The sequence below is a fragment of the Apis dorsata genome, unplaced genomic scaffold (assembly GCF_000469605.1).
Source record: "Apis dorsata unplaced genomic scaffold, Apis dorsata 1.3 scaffold_165, whole genome shotgun sequence".
In the NCBI taxonomy this organism is placed as follows: Eukaryota; Metazoa; Arthropoda; class Insecta; order Hymenoptera; family Apidae; genus Apis; species Apis dorsata.
In genome coordinates this window covers 1,068,600-1,084,453 of record NW_006263454.1, presented here as the reverse complement: position 1 = coordinate 1,084,453, position 15,854 = coordinate 1,068,600, and the positions used below count along the sequence as shown (strand labels likewise).

At 25.0% G+C, this 15,854-nt stretch overlaps 5 protein-coding genes across 12 annotated transcripts in view; 2 read left to right on the top strand and 3 right to left on the bottom strand.

The window, feature by feature from the left end:
- Positions 1-425: 425 nt before the first annotated feature.
- Positions 426-4,910, bottom strand: LOC102678761 (ribosomal protein S6 kinase alpha-2). Of its 3 annotated transcripts, XM_006613943.2 has the most exons (13): positions 4,752-4,910; positions 4,207-4,280; positions 3,891-4,088; positions 3,702-3,783; positions 3,007-3,167; positions 2,745-2,851; positions 2,487-2,664; positions 2,258-2,423; positions 2,017-2,172; positions 1,439-1,947; positions 1,110-1,348; positions 778-1,039; positions 426-706 (listed from the first exon to the last, which is right to left on the bottom strand). In XM_006613943.2, exons 2-13 carry the CDS (start codon positions 4,258-4,260, stop codon positions 578-580), a joined length of 2,241 nt encoding a protein of 746 aa, XP_006614006.1. In that variant the 5' UTR covers positions 4,261-4,280; positions 4,752-4,910; the 3' UTR covers positions 426-577. The 3 variants fall into 3 exon arrangements, with proteins under 3 accessions (XP_006614006.1, XP_006614005.1, XP_006614007.1); XM_006613942.2 differs by lacking the exon at positions 4,752-4,910 and having other exon boundaries at positions 4,207-4,483; XM_006613944.2 differs by lacking the exons at positions 4,207-4,280; positions 4,752-4,910 and having other exon boundaries at positions 3,007-3,194; positions 3,891-4,013.
- Positions 4,911-5,377: 467 nt separating this feature from the next.
- Positions 5,378-7,686, top strand: LOC102679060 (cyclin-K). Its single transcript, XM_006613945.2, has 8 exons — positions 5,378-5,595; positions 5,819-6,047; positions 6,133-6,264; positions 6,341-6,446; positions 6,524-6,581; positions 6,649-6,821; positions 6,893-7,039; positions 7,113-7,686. Exons 2-8 carry the CDS (start codon positions 5,829-5,831, stop codon positions 7,520-7,522), a joined length of 1,245 nt encoding a protein of 414 aa, XP_006614008.1. The 5' UTR covers positions 5,378-5,595; positions 5,819-5,828; the 3' UTR covers positions 7,523-7,686.
- A 137-nt stretch (positions 7,687-7,823) lies between these two features.
- On the bottom strand, positions 7,824-8,960 carry LOC102679197. Its single transcript, XM_006613946.2, has 5 exons — positions 8,744-8,960; positions 8,585-8,664; positions 8,358-8,521; positions 8,090-8,285; positions 7,824-8,011 (listed from the first exon to the last, which is right to left on the bottom strand). The coding sequence occupies exons 1-5, from the start codon at positions 8,839-8,841 to the stop codon at positions 7,827-7,829; spliced, it is 723 nt and encodes a 240-aa protein (XP_006614009.1). The 5' UTR covers positions 8,842-8,960; the 3' UTR covers positions 7,824-7,826.
- Positions 8,961-9,090: 130 nt separating this feature from the next.
- The window catches only part of LOC102679323 (delta(14)-sterol reductase TM7SF2), an 11,375-nt gene continuing 4,611 nt past the window's right edge, over positions 9,091-15,854 (bottom strand). For 3 of the 6 annotated variants that reach the window (XM_031509598.1, XM_006613948.2, XM_031509599.1), the window contains 8 exons: positions 11,884-12,040; positions 11,592-11,790; positions 11,227-11,510; positions 10,795-11,152; positions 10,411-10,709; positions 10,080-10,333; positions 9,876-10,000; positions 9,091-9,794 (listed from right to left, as the gene is read on the bottom strand). In XM_031509598.1, coding sequence (XP_031365458.1) covers positions 9,511-9,794; positions 9,876-10,000; positions 10,080-10,333; positions 10,411-10,709; positions 10,795-11,152; positions 11,227-11,510; positions 11,592-11,790; positions 11,884-12,040 — 1,960 coding nt within the window. In that variant the 3' untranslated portion in view covers positions 9,091-9,510. Of the gene's footprint in view, positions 9,795-9,875; positions 10,001-10,079; positions 10,334-10,410; positions 10,710-10,794; positions 11,153-11,226; positions 11,511-11,591; positions 11,791-11,883; positions 12,041-12,287; positions 12,453-15,854 lie in introns of those variants that run through there. The other 3 variants (XM_031509600.1, XM_006613947.2, XM_006613950.2) reach the window with 3 other exon arrangements.
- Positions 12,791-15,848, top strand: LOC102679694 (heat shock factor 2-binding protein-like). The gene is made up of 7 exons (XM_006613951.2): positions 12,791-12,848; positions 12,973-13,128; positions 13,284-13,464; positions 13,538-13,656; positions 13,783-13,887; positions 13,979-14,244; positions 14,325-15,848. The coding sequence occupies exons 2-7, from the start codon at positions 13,072-13,074 to the stop codon at positions 14,644-14,646; spliced, it is 1,050 nt and encodes a 349-aa protein (XP_006614014.1). The 5' UTR covers positions 12,791-12,848; positions 12,973-13,071; the 3' UTR covers positions 14,647-15,848.

Sequence of the window (15,854 nt, the reverse complement as noted above, 5' to 3'; positions counted from 1 at the left end):
TTTTAATTATTTTAATTTCAATTAAGTAAAATTATTTTATTATATACAATTAATAATTTATTTAACAAAGTATTGATCAAAAATTGAAATAGATATAATTCATTTTTACATTTTATTAAATATATATAATATAAATATTTGTAAAATATATATATTAAATATGTATATATATTTATATATATATGCATATATGTGTATAAGTGTATATTTCTTTTTCACAAATATTTATATTATTTTTAATATTTAAATGATAGTCATGTACAATATAGATTATAAGAGTTAAAATTTCTTTTTGACATTTAATTTTTATATTATATTAAAATTGAAAATATGAATTTAAATACATATTTCCTATTCTATACACATACACATATCATAATTAGAATAAAGATGATTTCGGTGATGCAAGTTATATAATAACAGAGTATTTTTATAAAATTAGTATACTAGCTACATTTGAACATTGCACAAATAATACTAGATTTATATCAACAAAATATAGTTCTTTTATATATGTAATCACATAATTCGTAATTTTCCTTACTTTTCAACGACACAGAATAGAATTAAATTTTTTTCAAATTTCAGTAGGACCAATAGGTTTGGCTTGTGTTCTACGTCGTGCTAACTCGGACATGACAACAGGACCAATATGAGGTGATCTTGGACTGCTAGACATTGCTCTATATGTCGCAGCTACTGCTATCTAAAAATATGTTTATTAATTTTATTAATTTAATCATGAATATATTTCAAATACATATTGAGCAAATATACCTTTAGGCTATGTGGATCTTTAGTACTTTCAGGTAATATTTTTTGTGGAAGACGATGACGATTTGCAATCCACGGATATTTTAATATGGCAGCTGCAGTAGGCCTTCGATTAGGATCAACATGTAACATTCTTTTGACAAGTTCTTTTGCTTCATTCGAAATTTGACACCAGATGCCACTTTCGACATCAATGTAACCAGGTCCAATACGATCTAATATATCCGTTGCACTATCACCAGGACTATTGCGAAATGGTGTATATCTAAAAAAATATGATGTAATGTAATAGTTTTTAAGTTATACATAATTGTTGGATTTTTAATTATAATTACCCGGCTAACATAATATATAATAAAACGCCAAGTGACCAAATATCACATGCTGCATCATATCCTTGACGTTTTAACACTTCTGGTGCTACAAAATTTGCAGTGTAACAAGGAGTCATTAACAAACCATTTTCTGCTCGTAATTGTTTCGCAAAACCAAGATCACATAAACAAAGTGTTGTTGGATCAGCTCCCAATTTTGAATACAATATATTGGAAGGTTTTAAATCCCTATGAACGACCTATCGATTATATAAATTAATCAGATTAATTAATAAATCTAATATAATACAATACAAAATTTAAAAAATGATAAATGAATAGATAATTACTCCATTTTCATGAAGATAATTAACTACACTAACTATTGTGTACATCACTTCAGCTGCTTCTTTTTCTGTAAGATTACGTCTTTGTAGTAATCGATCAAGAAGTTCACCACCACGTAATAATTCTAATACAAGATAAGCTCGTTTATCATCTTCATGGACAGCTCTCAAAGTTACAATATGTGGATGTCTTCCATATCGGAGTAAAATTTCTATTTCTTCCGTTGGATCTCTTTTTGATTTTTCAATTACCTTCACAGCATATTCTGCTTTAGAAGCTTTATGAATTGCTAAATAAACAGTACTATAGCTTCCTTTACCAATTTCTTGTTTAAAATCATATTCATCACTCACAGAAACAGCGCTCACATATGTTGGAAAAGTAGCTGCAAGGCTATCACAGTTTTTATATTCAGGAATTTTTATGTGATCCTCAAGAAGGCACGGGGCGACGAAACTAAATCCACGGAACAATTCGTGAGCATTAGCACTTGGTGGTACTCCAGGAGAATCTAAAATTTTTACATTTAACTTTTCTCATTTATAATATAAATTATATTTAATTAAATGAAACATATTACCTTTAGGCGTTTTACAGGTAAATTCACTATCAAAATAAAATGCATCATCTTCTTGACTAACTGCTGGTTTGAAAGGAGGTTTTATTTCTTTTCGATAAAGAGCATTCCAATCGATTGTTGCAAAAAACGGATGGTTTTTTATTTCTTCTATTCCACCTAAAATAAAATAATGAATAAATATAAGAGTAACTATTTTTATGTAAAGGAAATATTTTTATATTAGAAAAATATAAAGAAGTACCAGATCCCAGTCTATTTGCAGGATTTCTTTTAAACAATACTCTAAGAAGTGCTTGAGCATCAGGTGAAATATTAAGCGGCATTCCGAGTTTTGCTTTTAATATTTGTGTCATTGTTTCTTTACGATTTGCACCTTGAAATGGAAGAGCTCCAGTCAACATTTCAAACTAGAAAAGTTAAGAATTTATTTAAAAATGATTAAATTAAAAAATCATCATATTATTACTAACCATAAGTACTCCAAAACTCCACCAATCTGCAGCAAATGAATGACCTTTTCTAGTTACAATTTCAGGTGCCATATATTCTACAGTACCACAAAATGAATATGCTTTACAATCATCTAAAGGCTGTTTACTTAAACCAAAGTCAGTTAAAGCAATATGACCTTCAGTATCAAGCAAAATACTGTTGAAAATGAAATAAGTATCAATATTTATATAATTTTATATTAATTAAATTATTAAAAAGTGAAATATAATACAGACTTTTCAGGTTTGAGATCTCTATAAATAATTCCAAGTTTATGTATATGATCCAATGCCAGAGCAAGTTCAGCTAAATAAAATTTTACATCATCTTCAGTAAACATTAGCTAAAACAATAATTACAAAAACAAATCAATTCAATTACAAAATTTAATATTAATAATATGAGATATTATAATATTAATAATATGAAATGTATTATATTCATATTAATTTAAATTTAATTTAAATTATGGAATACCTCTTAATAAAAATGGAATACCTCTTTAGCTAATCTTGAAAATAAATCACCACCCCTTAAAAAGTCTAAAATTAAGTAGAGGTTGCCCTCTGTTTGGAATGCATAATGTAGTCGTACAATGAATGGATGTTCAACATCCACTAATATATTTCTTTCCATTTTTGTCCTAACTCTGTCCCGAACTGAGATAATATTGCAATATTAAACCACTTAAAAAAAAAAACAAATAACATAATTTTAAAATGAGAATTGCTCTGAAAATTTTTTATAAATTTGGATGTTCTTTGCATTGGAATATCAAAAATTATAAATCTTTTTTTATGTCTTTCAATAGTATTCAATAAATAATTTCAAAAATACAATTTTTTTTAATTTTAGAAATTCATTACTTTAAAAGCTCTATATATATATATAAAATTTATCTTATTTTATATAAAAAGTAATATCTAAAGAACCTAAATCAATGGATTATATCTCATAACACATAACTTTTGATTTCTTAATATTAAAACTTATATTTTTGAAATATATTTGTTGAGTATAAAAAAAGCCAATAATTTTTGATGTTTCAAGATGAAATTTTTTCATACATTTTAATAAAAAACTTATTATAAAAAATAATCTTTACATTATAATTAAAATTAATATTTCATTACAATAATTTTCATGCTTTAAAACTTTCAGAGCTCCTCTCATAAAGTTATTTTATTAAGCACCTTTCAATGTTGCCTTCTTTAATACTTTCATAGCATAAAGTGTTCCACTATCTTTTCCAACAACTTTCCTCACTAGAAATACCTAAATAACATAAGAATTTTTATTTCTAAAAAATTATATTTCATTATATATAAGTTAATTATATATAAATTAATCATTTTTAATAAATTTATTATATTAGTTAATACCTTGCCAAAAGATCCTTGACCTAAAACTTTAAGTAATTCAAATTGAGAAGGATCTGCTTTTTCATGTCCATCTCTTACTACTTCACGTACTTCTATTTCATGTGATTCAGAGCACCCATTTGAAGGTGGTTCAACTACATTTTCTTGAGTTATCATTACTTCCTCTTGAGACTCTGATGTGAGGATATCTACATCTTGCTATATGATTAAATTAATTAAAATACAAATTTTTAACTATTTTAAATTATTAAGTAAATTAATAAATTAACACACTTTTAATATTAATCGATTTTTTCTATGAATATAAAAACAGTACCTTCTCAGTTACATGTTGCTCAGACCAAGGAACTGTCAAATTCGCTAACGGCATTATAGTCGTCGTATTATTATCTGTGAAATTGTAGACGTTTTTGTAAAATATTCTTGCGTGCGCGGTCGTCATAAATTAACATTTAGTTACGTTACGGGAGCGCGATGTAGATCACTCTCAAAATGTAAAATTACGAGAATTCGCGGTAAATTAATAGACACATGTATGACTCTATGACATATACTCTGCTATGTATTGACCACAGATAATATATTAAACTAAAGGTATTCAAACTAGATCTTTAACATGAACCGGAAACATCTATTTTATAGTTTTAAACAAAATCGGACAAAATGACAATTTTTTAATAAAGTTTATCTTATATGAAAAATATTGAAAGAAATGTTTATATATTCAACATATATATCTTGCATGTATATATATAATATGTCTAAAATATATATTCATAATAATATTGTGATATATAAAATATTTTAAATAAAATATAAATATATATTATTATTATATTATTATTATTTAAAAAAGCTCACTGTATAAATAAATTAAGTTTAAAGCTGGGAACACAGGTAAGTTATTATCTTCGTATAACACAAATTTTAAGAAAAGAAATAAAATGATGTATCTAGCTAAATTTATTTCAATGTAATACTACATAGAAAAAGATATTTCTTCTTTCTTTATTACAGAATTTGCTTTTTTACACTTCTGCGTTGTAAACCTAAGTCACCTTCATATGTATCTTATCGATTTATCAACAAACAAAGTAAAAATAAAATGAGAAACATATTAGTAAGATACAGATAATATATATTGCGAAAAAAATACATGTTAAAAGCAACAAATATATATTTAATTTTATTATTAATATATTATTATTAAAAATTTTATATCATCTTTAATATATAATAATCATATAATGTATAATATATATAAAAATAAATCATATAATATATATATATATATACATTACACTTAAAAAATTTTTATAATCTTTTTGATAAAAATTATATTTTATTTTTATCAAAATATTTAATAACAAATATTCTTCATTAAAAAAAAAAAAAACAATATAAAACATTTATTTTACTTATTATAAGACACGTTCGCATGAAACATATCCTTGATATCCAACAAGTGGTAGCATTTTATACAAAGTGATCTATCTCTTATTTTCATATATAGATGTACTGCAGATAAATTCACATAGTATATATTTTCGTGGTGTTTGTAGATTTTGCAATTGTTTATAACAAACAATTTGGAGTAAAACTTATTAATATAATAAACTTTGAAGTTTTTATTTAATTGAGTAGATTTTATATGTTTAATGGAAAACGTATAAATAAATAAAAAAGAAAAAAGTTTTATATATTGGTAAATATTCTAACCTATTTCAAAATATACAACTCCTGTAGAAAGTTCTAGTATAATTTTATATAATTATATAATTTATTAATTAAATATTAAATTATTATTACATAAAATTACATAAAATTATCAACTTATTTTAGTAATATAATCACAATAAAGTTTTTTATCTATATTAATTTCTTTGTAGTTATCTATATTTATTCCTTTTTATATGTGTTATTTCAAGAACAACAAAAATGCCATGCTGGTATTATGAAAAAAAAGAACTCCGAAATACACCATCTATTCAAGATGGAATTGATTATGAAACAGAATGCAGATATAGAAAAGAAGGTGCACGATTTATTATTGATACAGGTACAAAAATGGATTTAGGATATAATACAATGGCAACTGGAGTTGTTTATTTTCATAGATTTTATATGTTTCATTCATTTAAGAATTTTCCAAGATATGTAAGTATTTTTATTGATAAATATTTTAACCTAAAAAATAAATATATATAAGTATCATATATCATATTTTATAAATATTATATAGGTTACTGCATGCTGTTGTTTACTTCTGGCAGGAAAAGTAGAAGAAACACCAAAAAAATGTAAAGATATAATAAGAACTGCAAAATCTTTGTTGAGTGAGCAAAAATTTATGACATTTGGAGAAGATCCAAAAGTAAATCAATTAATATTTATGTATTAAAATAATTATTTTATTTTTGTAAAATAATCTTTCTTTTTTTATTTTTTAGGAAGAAGTTATGACATTAGAAAGAATTTTGTTACAAACTATTAAATTTGATTTACAAGTTGAACATCCATATAGTTATTTATTAAAATATGCAAAATGCCTGAAAGGTATTAAAATATTTTATTAGATATTAAACTAAATTTTATTAAAAGGAATAATAAAAAAAATTAATGATGTATTGTAGGTGATAAAAATAAATTACAAAAAATGGTTCAAATGGCTTGGACATTTGTTAACGATAGGTAGGAATATTTTAGTATTGTTATTAAATTAATATAAATAATATTTTATTTTTGTTTTCATATATAGTTTATGTACAACATTATCCCTGCAATGGGAACCAGAAATTATAGCTGTTGCTCTCATGTATTTGGCTGGAAAACTTAGTAAATTTGAAGTGGTAGATTGGAATGGAAGACAACCAAAACATTTACGTTGGTGGGATATGTTTGTTGAGGATGTTACTATGGATCTTTTAGAAGGTTCTTAAAAAAGGAATCATTTTTTTAAATTCATCTAAAAAATATATATGATCTTTACATTTTTTTTTCAGATATATGTCATCAAGTATTAGATTTATATTCACAAGCTAATAACACAAAGCCACCAGATTCACCACCATTGACACCATCTAATGAACCTTGTAGAGATAGAGCTATAACAGCACCTCCTACAGAATCAGCATCTACTACACCAAATGGTATGTGCAGTAAAAAAAATCATATTTTATTATTATAACAAATAAATTAAAAAATATTATTATTACATCATAGTTACACCAGGAAAAGTTACTAAAGTTGAAGCAGCTGCAGTCTCTTCAAATGGATGTTTAACTACAGATACTACAGATTCAATCAAACCAATGGATGTGCCAACACATTTTCCAACATATCCAGCCAATTATGCACCTAGTAATATTAATATCAATATTAATTATCCACCAGCATTTCCCCCGGCAAATGTTTCTGTACCTCCTCCTCCTGTAAATACAATGAATCATATTGTTCCACCAATGCATCATATGGGTTCCTCTGGTACCACTAGACCTGCACCACCTGCTCCTACTACAACACCGGCACCATTTCAACCATATCCTTATCCTACAAATGCCTCATATTTTCCTCCAAATAATCCAGTACCTCCAGCACCTACACCGCGTACATATTACCCACCACAACCTTAACACATACAAATTTGCAAGCTCAAATATGAAACATTTGTTTGTGTATCATTATTATAACTAAAATTATTATTGTCAAAAAAATAATAATTAAATTCTTGTAAATATTGTAAATACGTGAAATTTATAATTAAGAATAGTATTTAATTATAAAGCTTTTATAATTATATGATATTAATATGTATCTATTTGTTCCAATTTTTAATTTAATTTCTTCTTTTCTTTTTATTTAATTTAATTTGTATAATATAAAATATAATAAGTAAATATATAAACATAAAATTTTTGAGAGAAAGAAAAAACAGTCTTACATGTAAAGATTGCCTTTATTAAAAAAATCTTTTTCAGAAAATGTAACATCGTGTAATGTACAATTCATTGCTGAAAATAATTTTAAAAGTGGTTCTGCAGATAATGAATCCAATACAAAACTATCTGTATATAAAATATATAAAACTGAAGGTAGTTCCATAATTTCAGCATATGACAATACTAAAAAAAAAAAAAAAATTATTAGTAAATTTATATTTAAAAATTTTTAAAATATATTTTTATTTTTTAAATATCAACCTCCTGCTGCCACTCCATATATAATATTTGGTTGCTCTAGAAATGTTTCTTTCAATTTGCAAATATTTTTTCCATTCTCTGTAGTTAACATTCTCAAGAAAGATGGTACTGTTGGTATATTGTTGTTTTTAAATTGTGATATATGACGACATGTTATACAAATTGTACTTTTTGCATTTAATATAATATCATTCAACTAATAAATTCAACAATGTTAATATAAGTTATTAATCTTAAATATTTTATAATTCAAAATAAATATGCTTACTTTTTCCACAAGTTTTCCTGATAATTTTACATCAAAATGAGAAGACACAATACCTAAATAAACTTTATCACTAACTTCATAAATTGTAAACATTTTCTTTTGCTTTTCATCTTCCACAAAACATATTTCTTTAGAATTTGGACATAAACATTCTCTTGAAAAATCTACAATTTTGTTAAAAATATTCATAACATAATTAAAATATCAAGAATATAAATATACATTACCAATTAGCATTTCGCCTTCAACTATAATTAAAGTATCAATTGCAAGTGGTTTTTCTTTTAACCATTGAATAGATAATTCGCTGAAACATATTTAAAAGAAATTTGAATTTTTTGAACATTTATAATAAAGAGGTTATGTTTAACGAAAGTGTAATTTACAATTGATTAACTGAATAATCAATAGCTCTATTTTCATCTTCATCATCCCAAAATGCTCGTGAAACTGGAAATACTACTTCACCAAAAAAAGTTGCCATTCTATTAATGAAATTAATAAAAATCACCACAAAATTCTTTCCAAAATACTGCTCTTAGTGCTACGTCATGTGTCATAGTCATGAATCCATTAAAATATCAGATGACATTATAAATCGATTTTTTCTAATATTTCGTTTAATGTACAGAAAAAAAGAAAAACACAAAATATATTCTTTATTTATTTATTTTTATAAAATATTATACATCTTATTACCAGAAAATGTAATTTTAAAATGACGCGTCTATTAAAAAATTATTTATTTGTCAATGTACATATTTGTATAAAAAGTATAAAAATCTTATTTTAATGTTTTCATCATAGAAATATACTTTACAATATACATATTCATATCAACAATATCTTAAATTATATCTTTTTTTAAAATGTACTTTTTTGATAACCACACTTTGTTCATTGCTTTAAAGATTTTATGAATGATATGCTTAAATCTAAATATTAAACAATTATTTCTTTTGGTTTTGTATTGAGCTAATTTGGACCCTACATACTATGTCACATATGTATGTATAAACTCTATATAATTCTAATGTGATTAAAATATATTTTATGAAATAATGAGCATTATTGTTTTTAAATGTACAACTTTGTAACATATTTTGGTATCTCTAAAAGTACTTTGCTAATATTTTATACATATTATATTACTTTAAAATATACGATAGAAAATCATATACTTAACACGTGATATATATTGCTCCCAAGCTAAACCATAACGTATTTTGCAACGTTCATTGTCTCTTATAGCTCTATGTATCAGTAATCCTGTACACAAAATTGCATAATAATAAGGCAAAATATCACATGCTAAACTTATACATGATATTGACCACCACATTATTATATCACCTAAATAATTGGGATGTCTTATATAACCCCATAACCCAGATACTATAAGTTTTTTACCACGTATAGTTGGTATAGTTTCTAAATCTATAAGATAAATGCATAAATCATATAAAAAAAGTATTTTATTACATTACAATTACAAATGTAAGCTAATCTTATACTTACGCATTAATGATGGAGATAAAGGATTCCTTCTGAACTTATTTTTTTGTAGATTACTAATTCTATATAACAAATAGCCAATTATAAAAGTGATTATAGGAAAAATAAATAGATAAGTAAGTTGTGTCCTGAAATTTAAAAATCACATTTCATTAAAATTTTAATTATATAGCATATTATTATTTTTTATTTATTATTGATATTTACTTGTGATATAACATATATTTTGTCGTAAGAGTCGGTAAAAATGGATACATCATATAACCTGTACATAACATATATCCAGTTCCCTCATACATTATTTCGAAAGTCGTTAATAATGCAGATTCAAAAAATAGTGCATCCATTGCATAAATGATTTGTAATAAAGTACCTAATAAGGCGCCTATATTAAGATGTTCTAAAGTATATATTTCAGTTTCTTCAATTGTTTTGATTGCAATAGATAAATTTATGAGAATCTGTAATTTGAATAAAATTGTACATATTTTATATTATACATTTTTATAAATAGAAATACTTTTTAAAAAATTATTACTATGGTTATCATAGAAGTCCGAAAAAGATTTATTTTAAAATCCACAGGACCAATTCGTGGATTTATTTCTCTTCCTTGCCAAAAGTTATATATCATACTGTTAGTAGATCCATGTATATTTAAATTAGCTATTGAAGCTCTGCCTCCTTTTATAAATAATAAAACTGATAAAATTATTCCAAGAATCCAACCAATGATTGAAAACTGTATATTATTTTGCAGAATAAAATCAGTAATTTTAATTTCATTGTATATACATGTAGCAAATATAATTATTGATAAAATACCACACAAAAAACCTGAAAAAAAGAAAATGATAATAATTCTATTCTAATAATTTATTTTCAAAATATAATAAATTTTCAAAATTCAATATAAAATTACCATTTAAACGATATTGTAATCTTTCAATTCTACTTTGTAGTCCATCAAGTTTTCGTCCGATTGGTATGATCGAAACAATTATTACAAATAAAAAGAGACTTAAATATGCAATAAAAGCTTTTACATTTACATAAAAATTTAGATCTGTAGATATTTTATGATATTTAAACGTACATTCATTTTTTGCGCACAATAATTGCGGTCCAATCATAATCACAGGTAATAGAAATATAAGAATAAAAGTTCCAAACATTCCTCCCCATTCTTGTGGTTCACTAACCATATTGATTTCTTTTTTTCGCTTTTCTATCATTTGTGTATTTATATCTATATCTTTATAATTTATTTTTAACAAATCCTGAAATGAAACATTATATTCAAAATTGCAATATTTACATTAATATATTATAAATAATATATAATAAACTTTACTTGATCTCTTTGTACTGAATGACCTCTTTCCTTTACATCTATACTAAAATCATTCATCTGACTCTTCCTTTCTGAAGGAAGTGAGACAGCTCGATTAATATTTCTTGTTAATAAAATTATGTTATGATCTGATTCAGGTTTCGGCATACCAGATAATAATCTCGTTGACCTACGTGTAATTGTTCCTAGTTCCTTTAATCGTGATTGAAGAGGCATTGATTCAACAAAATCATCATCATGTGTCTTTTTTTTACTTATAATTTTATCATCATTATGTTGTATATCTATATATTTTTCACAAAAAAATTATTTAATAATATTATTAAAAAAATTCATTTGCATATTATTTATAACAACTTATTTACCACTAGATACTTCTATACGTGGCAAAGAAACTTTTGCAAACTTTGTACGATTTGTAGACTGTGATCTATGTCCTCTTGTAGACCCAGCTGATGGAGATCTTCCAGGTGAACGTTTACGTGGAGATTTTCTAACTGATGAATATCTAGTAGGACTTTTTCCTCTTCTACTTCTTGTTATATTTCTTGATGGCCTATCCATCTAAAATTTTGAAAAGTTATATAAAAAGAAAAAATATAGTAAACTTAAATATTTTTAAAGCAAAGCACATATATTATATAATAAAAAATATACCTTAATATCAGTTGAATCAATATATTGTTCAATGCCTGTTTCAAATTGTACTTTATATTGTTCACCTTTTATACTTAAAATTTTGCCTTTATAATATTTATCAGAGTTTGGATATTTTGCAAGTATTTCTTCTCCTTCTGAAAATTTCATATTGCATCTGAAAATTATTAATGATCTTTAAAATATCATTGTTATATAACAATTAAAAATAAATATACTAAATAACATTTGTATCAATATAAAACAATTATAATCATACAATAAAAAATGTTTTGAACATTAAACTATTATTCATATTTGTAATATTATTTACAATTTCTATGATCAAAAACAAACGCATATAATGATTCATGAATTAAATTCTAACATATCAAAATGTTAATCATCGTATTTTTACAACTTACATGGAATTTTACTTAGGCTACAGCAATATCTTGATGAAATTCCGTTTAGTTTAAAAATAAGAGAGCTTCTAATCGAAAGGTTATAATTAACGCTTTTTTTTTGCATCATAACACGAAACCACGCTCATCCTCGAGTGTTCCGAGATGCATAAAATGCAAGCCACGCTAAATACATGCGTTATTTATATTATGATGGATTCATAAAAAATTTCAAATTTAAGGATGTTTCATATAGTATAGACGAATAAAAATATATTTTCAAAATAAAGATATTGTTAAGTTGAATATTTGTATCGAATTCAGTATTTGGAAGAAGTGCATTAGACAGAAACTTTTTTTTTAGAAAAAAATCGAATTTGATTAAAAATAATTTTTTTTTATCAAATATATCATATTACTTTACATATATTTATATCTAAACATTATTATTTATTAGATATTGACTGAAAATAGTAATATTATGTTTTTTGTCTTTTTTTTTATGGAAATTATAATTAAAGAAATAAGATTTTAATTTTTTCGTGATTTATACGAAAAGAAGAATATAATTAAAAATAATTTGTAAGTAAATAAACAATTATTTATTTAAAAAAACAAATAATCTGTACAATTATAATATATTCAAAATTGTCTTTCTATGATATATAAATTTTTACATCTTCATGATAATTTATATTTCGTGTAGGTTACGATAATTGTCAACATGTTAAAAATATTCAAAATATCAATTCGCTAAACATACAAGGAAATTACTTGTATCAATATAAAATTCAATTGAACAAACATGGACAAGAATGCTCAAGAAGAACAAACAAATTTAGAAGACGAAAAACAATTTTTGGTATTCATATTTGTTTAATATACAAAAAATGATTAATATTGTTCATTCTATATCTCATGATTTTTAGAAATTTTTAGAATATAAAAAAAAATATCCGGAAATGATGCAAAAGAAAACTTATATCTTCGTAATATATATGTAATATAATTTTTCAGATTTCTGTGGAAGACACCCTAAACACAGTAGAAAAAAATATCCATAAATTTATAAAAGATATTCCGCAAACGCTCGTTAATTCTGGATTAGATATAGACTTAGATAAATTAAACATAGATGATGGTCAAAAAGATCTCGTTTCTTTATTTCCGAAATCATTAACCGATGAAATAAATAAAGGTATTCTTTTATTTTTATTTTTTTTTTTAATAAGCTACAACATATTATTGATTAATATTTTTATTATTTTTAGAGGAAAAAGAAAAAATTTCAGTTTTAGAGCTCAAATGTGAACAGTTACATAGCCAATTGCAACAACAAATAGATAAAAATAAAAAGGCTCAAGAAGAAATAGAATATTTAAGAGAACAAGTGATTTAATAATAATTTAATAATTAAATTATTAATTAATTAATAATTTAATTAAGCGATAATTTAACATGAAATATTTTAATAGTTATTATTTAGAATAAATAAATATTTTTATGTCTTTTATAGATATTGAATCAAAGTACATACTGTGCAACTTTAGGGGCAGTTTTGGGTAATTTAACATGGCGCGCATCTCGACTTCCAGAAATTGTCGACGTTTGGCTTTCTGGGGTAAATATTTCTATTTTTCAAAAATAATTCAAATAATATAATATTTAAAGAATAGTATAGTTTTGCTTTATAGAAACTAATTGCTCTATAGTTTCAGCATATGATCGGTGAATTTTTATCGATAACAGACGGAAGTTTCGTCGCATTTATAAACACTTATCAAAACGCTTTTCCCCCTACTTGCAATGTCGAATATCAGTTTATAATTGGATTGTTAGGCATCGTGACTAACATATCCGCAACACCTGAGGGACGTGAATTTTTAATCACTGATCCGAATGGAAGAGCTTTAGTACAAAAAATGGTGAAACTTATGCCCACTTTGCCACTTTCGCAAGGTTCTCTATCTCTAAAAAGGTAATTTTATAAATATCGAATGATTGATATTCCTAATTTTTGATATTCTTAATCGGATCGAATATTGTGTTTCTATATAGATTGATGTTGATGATATTCTATAACGTCAGTATGAATAAAACCGGCTTACAGCATCTCTTCGAATCACGAGTAGGCGACGTGTTAAATTGTTACTTGAAAAACAATTCATTACCAGATGAAACACAATTTCTATGTCTGCGCGTGTTACAATCAATGACATATGGCCTGACTAATCCCAAATACATTCAAGACTTGATTACTACTCTACCGATTAGTAAAATAGAAGATATTGCAACTTCGAATAAAAATGAAATGAGTACAGTTGCGAAACAAGTGATAAAACAGTTGCGGGATTCGCAGAAATTTATCCGTTTGAGTTAAACGCGTGACTATCTCGATTTTCTTTCTTACTGGATAAACTGAATTGAAATTTGTTTATAAGAAAGGAATTTTGTTCATGTTGCTAATCTTCTAGATTAACAGGAATTAAAATATTCGAATGAAGTTCGGTTTGCATTTTCGCTACAAAGTATAAACGTCTATTTTTGTAATTGATATTATCAAACATCAGAATATCTTTGGAATATATTCGTGACTAGTTTGAGAACTGTCGAATATCGATCTGCCTTATGCAGCTACAAAATAAAAGCAATTGTGTGGAATAATACGGAATAATACGGAATAGTACGAAATCAATTACGCATACGATTGAATAAAACATAATCGAGCGTAAAAATATTTTCTAAGTAATTAAATCAATTCTTCCAAAACTTTTTAATATTTTTAATTTTAAGTTTAAATAACTTTTAATAATTTATTTATTTTATATCTTAACGTAAAGTATTTTTCCTTTTTAATTAAAGATTTGAAGGAATTATAATATGTTTCATTTAACATACATAATTGATATATAAACATCAACAGAAGGATGCACTGCAAATACATAACAAATATACTCGTTTTCATTGAACATCGACGGCCTTCAACTTCGAAGGTTGCGACAATACTGCAGTATCTTATTTCTGAATTGCAAAGCCAACAAAACATACGATTATACGAGTGCATTTTGCAGTTGCAAACAATTCTCTCTGTACTAATAAATAGCATAATTATGTTATCTTAAATTGTAATTACAGTCTAGCTATTTTTCTGTACCTTTCTACTCTGCCATATATATGGCAAGATTGATACATATAGCAAGTGTTTGTAGCAAGCTATATGTTTGTAAATAAATTATAGCAAACATTAAAATAAAAATCTAATTTGATTAAGGGAAAAATTAAAATATTTTTATCCTTTTTATGAATCATTATAATGAAAAGCTCGATATGATTCATGAAAATTATGTTCATTGATTCTCGCGAGGAATGAAAAAACCGCGACATTAACAGAAATGGTAACTTTGAGAAATCTGTATGTTTCGTTGTTCCGCATAAGGAGATAGGAATCTCAAAGGAACAGGAGGAAGGATTGGGACGAAAGAGTTACATATAGTGCATAAAATACCGACTATCGCGTCGATAATCATGCTGCGCAAGCTCGTGGGAAGAGACCGTGTGGGGGCGTGCGCGACAAGAAATCGCGCTTGC

Coding starts and splice junctions, on each gene's coding strand:
- LOC102678761 (XM_006613942.2), bottom strand. CDS start 4,332: ATGACGACCGCGCACGCAAGAATATTTTACAAAAACGTCTACAATTTC. Junction 3,168..3,701: donor AAAGAAGGCAACATTGAAAG/GTGCTTAATAAA, acceptor ATATTATCTCAG/TTCGGGACAGAGTTAGGACA. Junction 1,948..2,016: donor TACCTGTAAAACGCCTAAAG/GTAATATGTTTC, acceptor TAAAAATTTTAG/ATTCTCCTGGAGTACCACCA.
- LOC102679060 (XM_006613945.2), top strand. CDS start 5,829: ATGCCATGCTGGTATTATGAAAAAAAAGAACTCCGAAATACACCATCT. Junction 6,048..6,132: donor TTAAGAATTTTCCAAGATAT/GTAAGTATTTTT, acceptor AATATTATATAG/GTTACTGCATGCTGTTGTTT. Junction 6,265..6,340: donor CATTTGGAGAAGATCCAAAA/GTAAATCAATTA, acceptor TTTATTTTTTAG/GAAGAAGTTATGACATTAGA.
- LOC102679197 (XM_006613946.2), bottom strand. CDS start 8,841: ATGGCAACTTTTTTTGGTGAAGTAGTATTTCCAGTTTCACGAGCATTT. Junction 8,665..8,743: donor GATTATTCAGTTAATCAATT/GTAAATTACACT, acceptor AATATGTTTCAG/CGAATTATCTATTCAATGGT. Junction 8,286..8,357: donor CAGGAAAACTTGTGGAAAAA/GTAAGCATATTT, acceptor TGAATTTATTAG/TTGAATGATATTATATTAAA.
- LOC102679694 (XM_006613951.2), top strand. CDS start 13,072: ATGGACAAGAATGCTCAAGAAGAACAAACAAATTTAGAAGACGAAAAA. Junction 13,129..13,283: donor AAGACGAAAAACAATTTTTG/GTATTCATATTT, acceptor ATAATTTTTCAG/ATTTCTGTGGAAGACACCCT. Junction 13,657..13,782: donor TAGAATATTTAAGAGAACAA/GTGATTTAATAA, acceptor TGTCTTTTATAG/ATATTGAATCAAAGTACATA.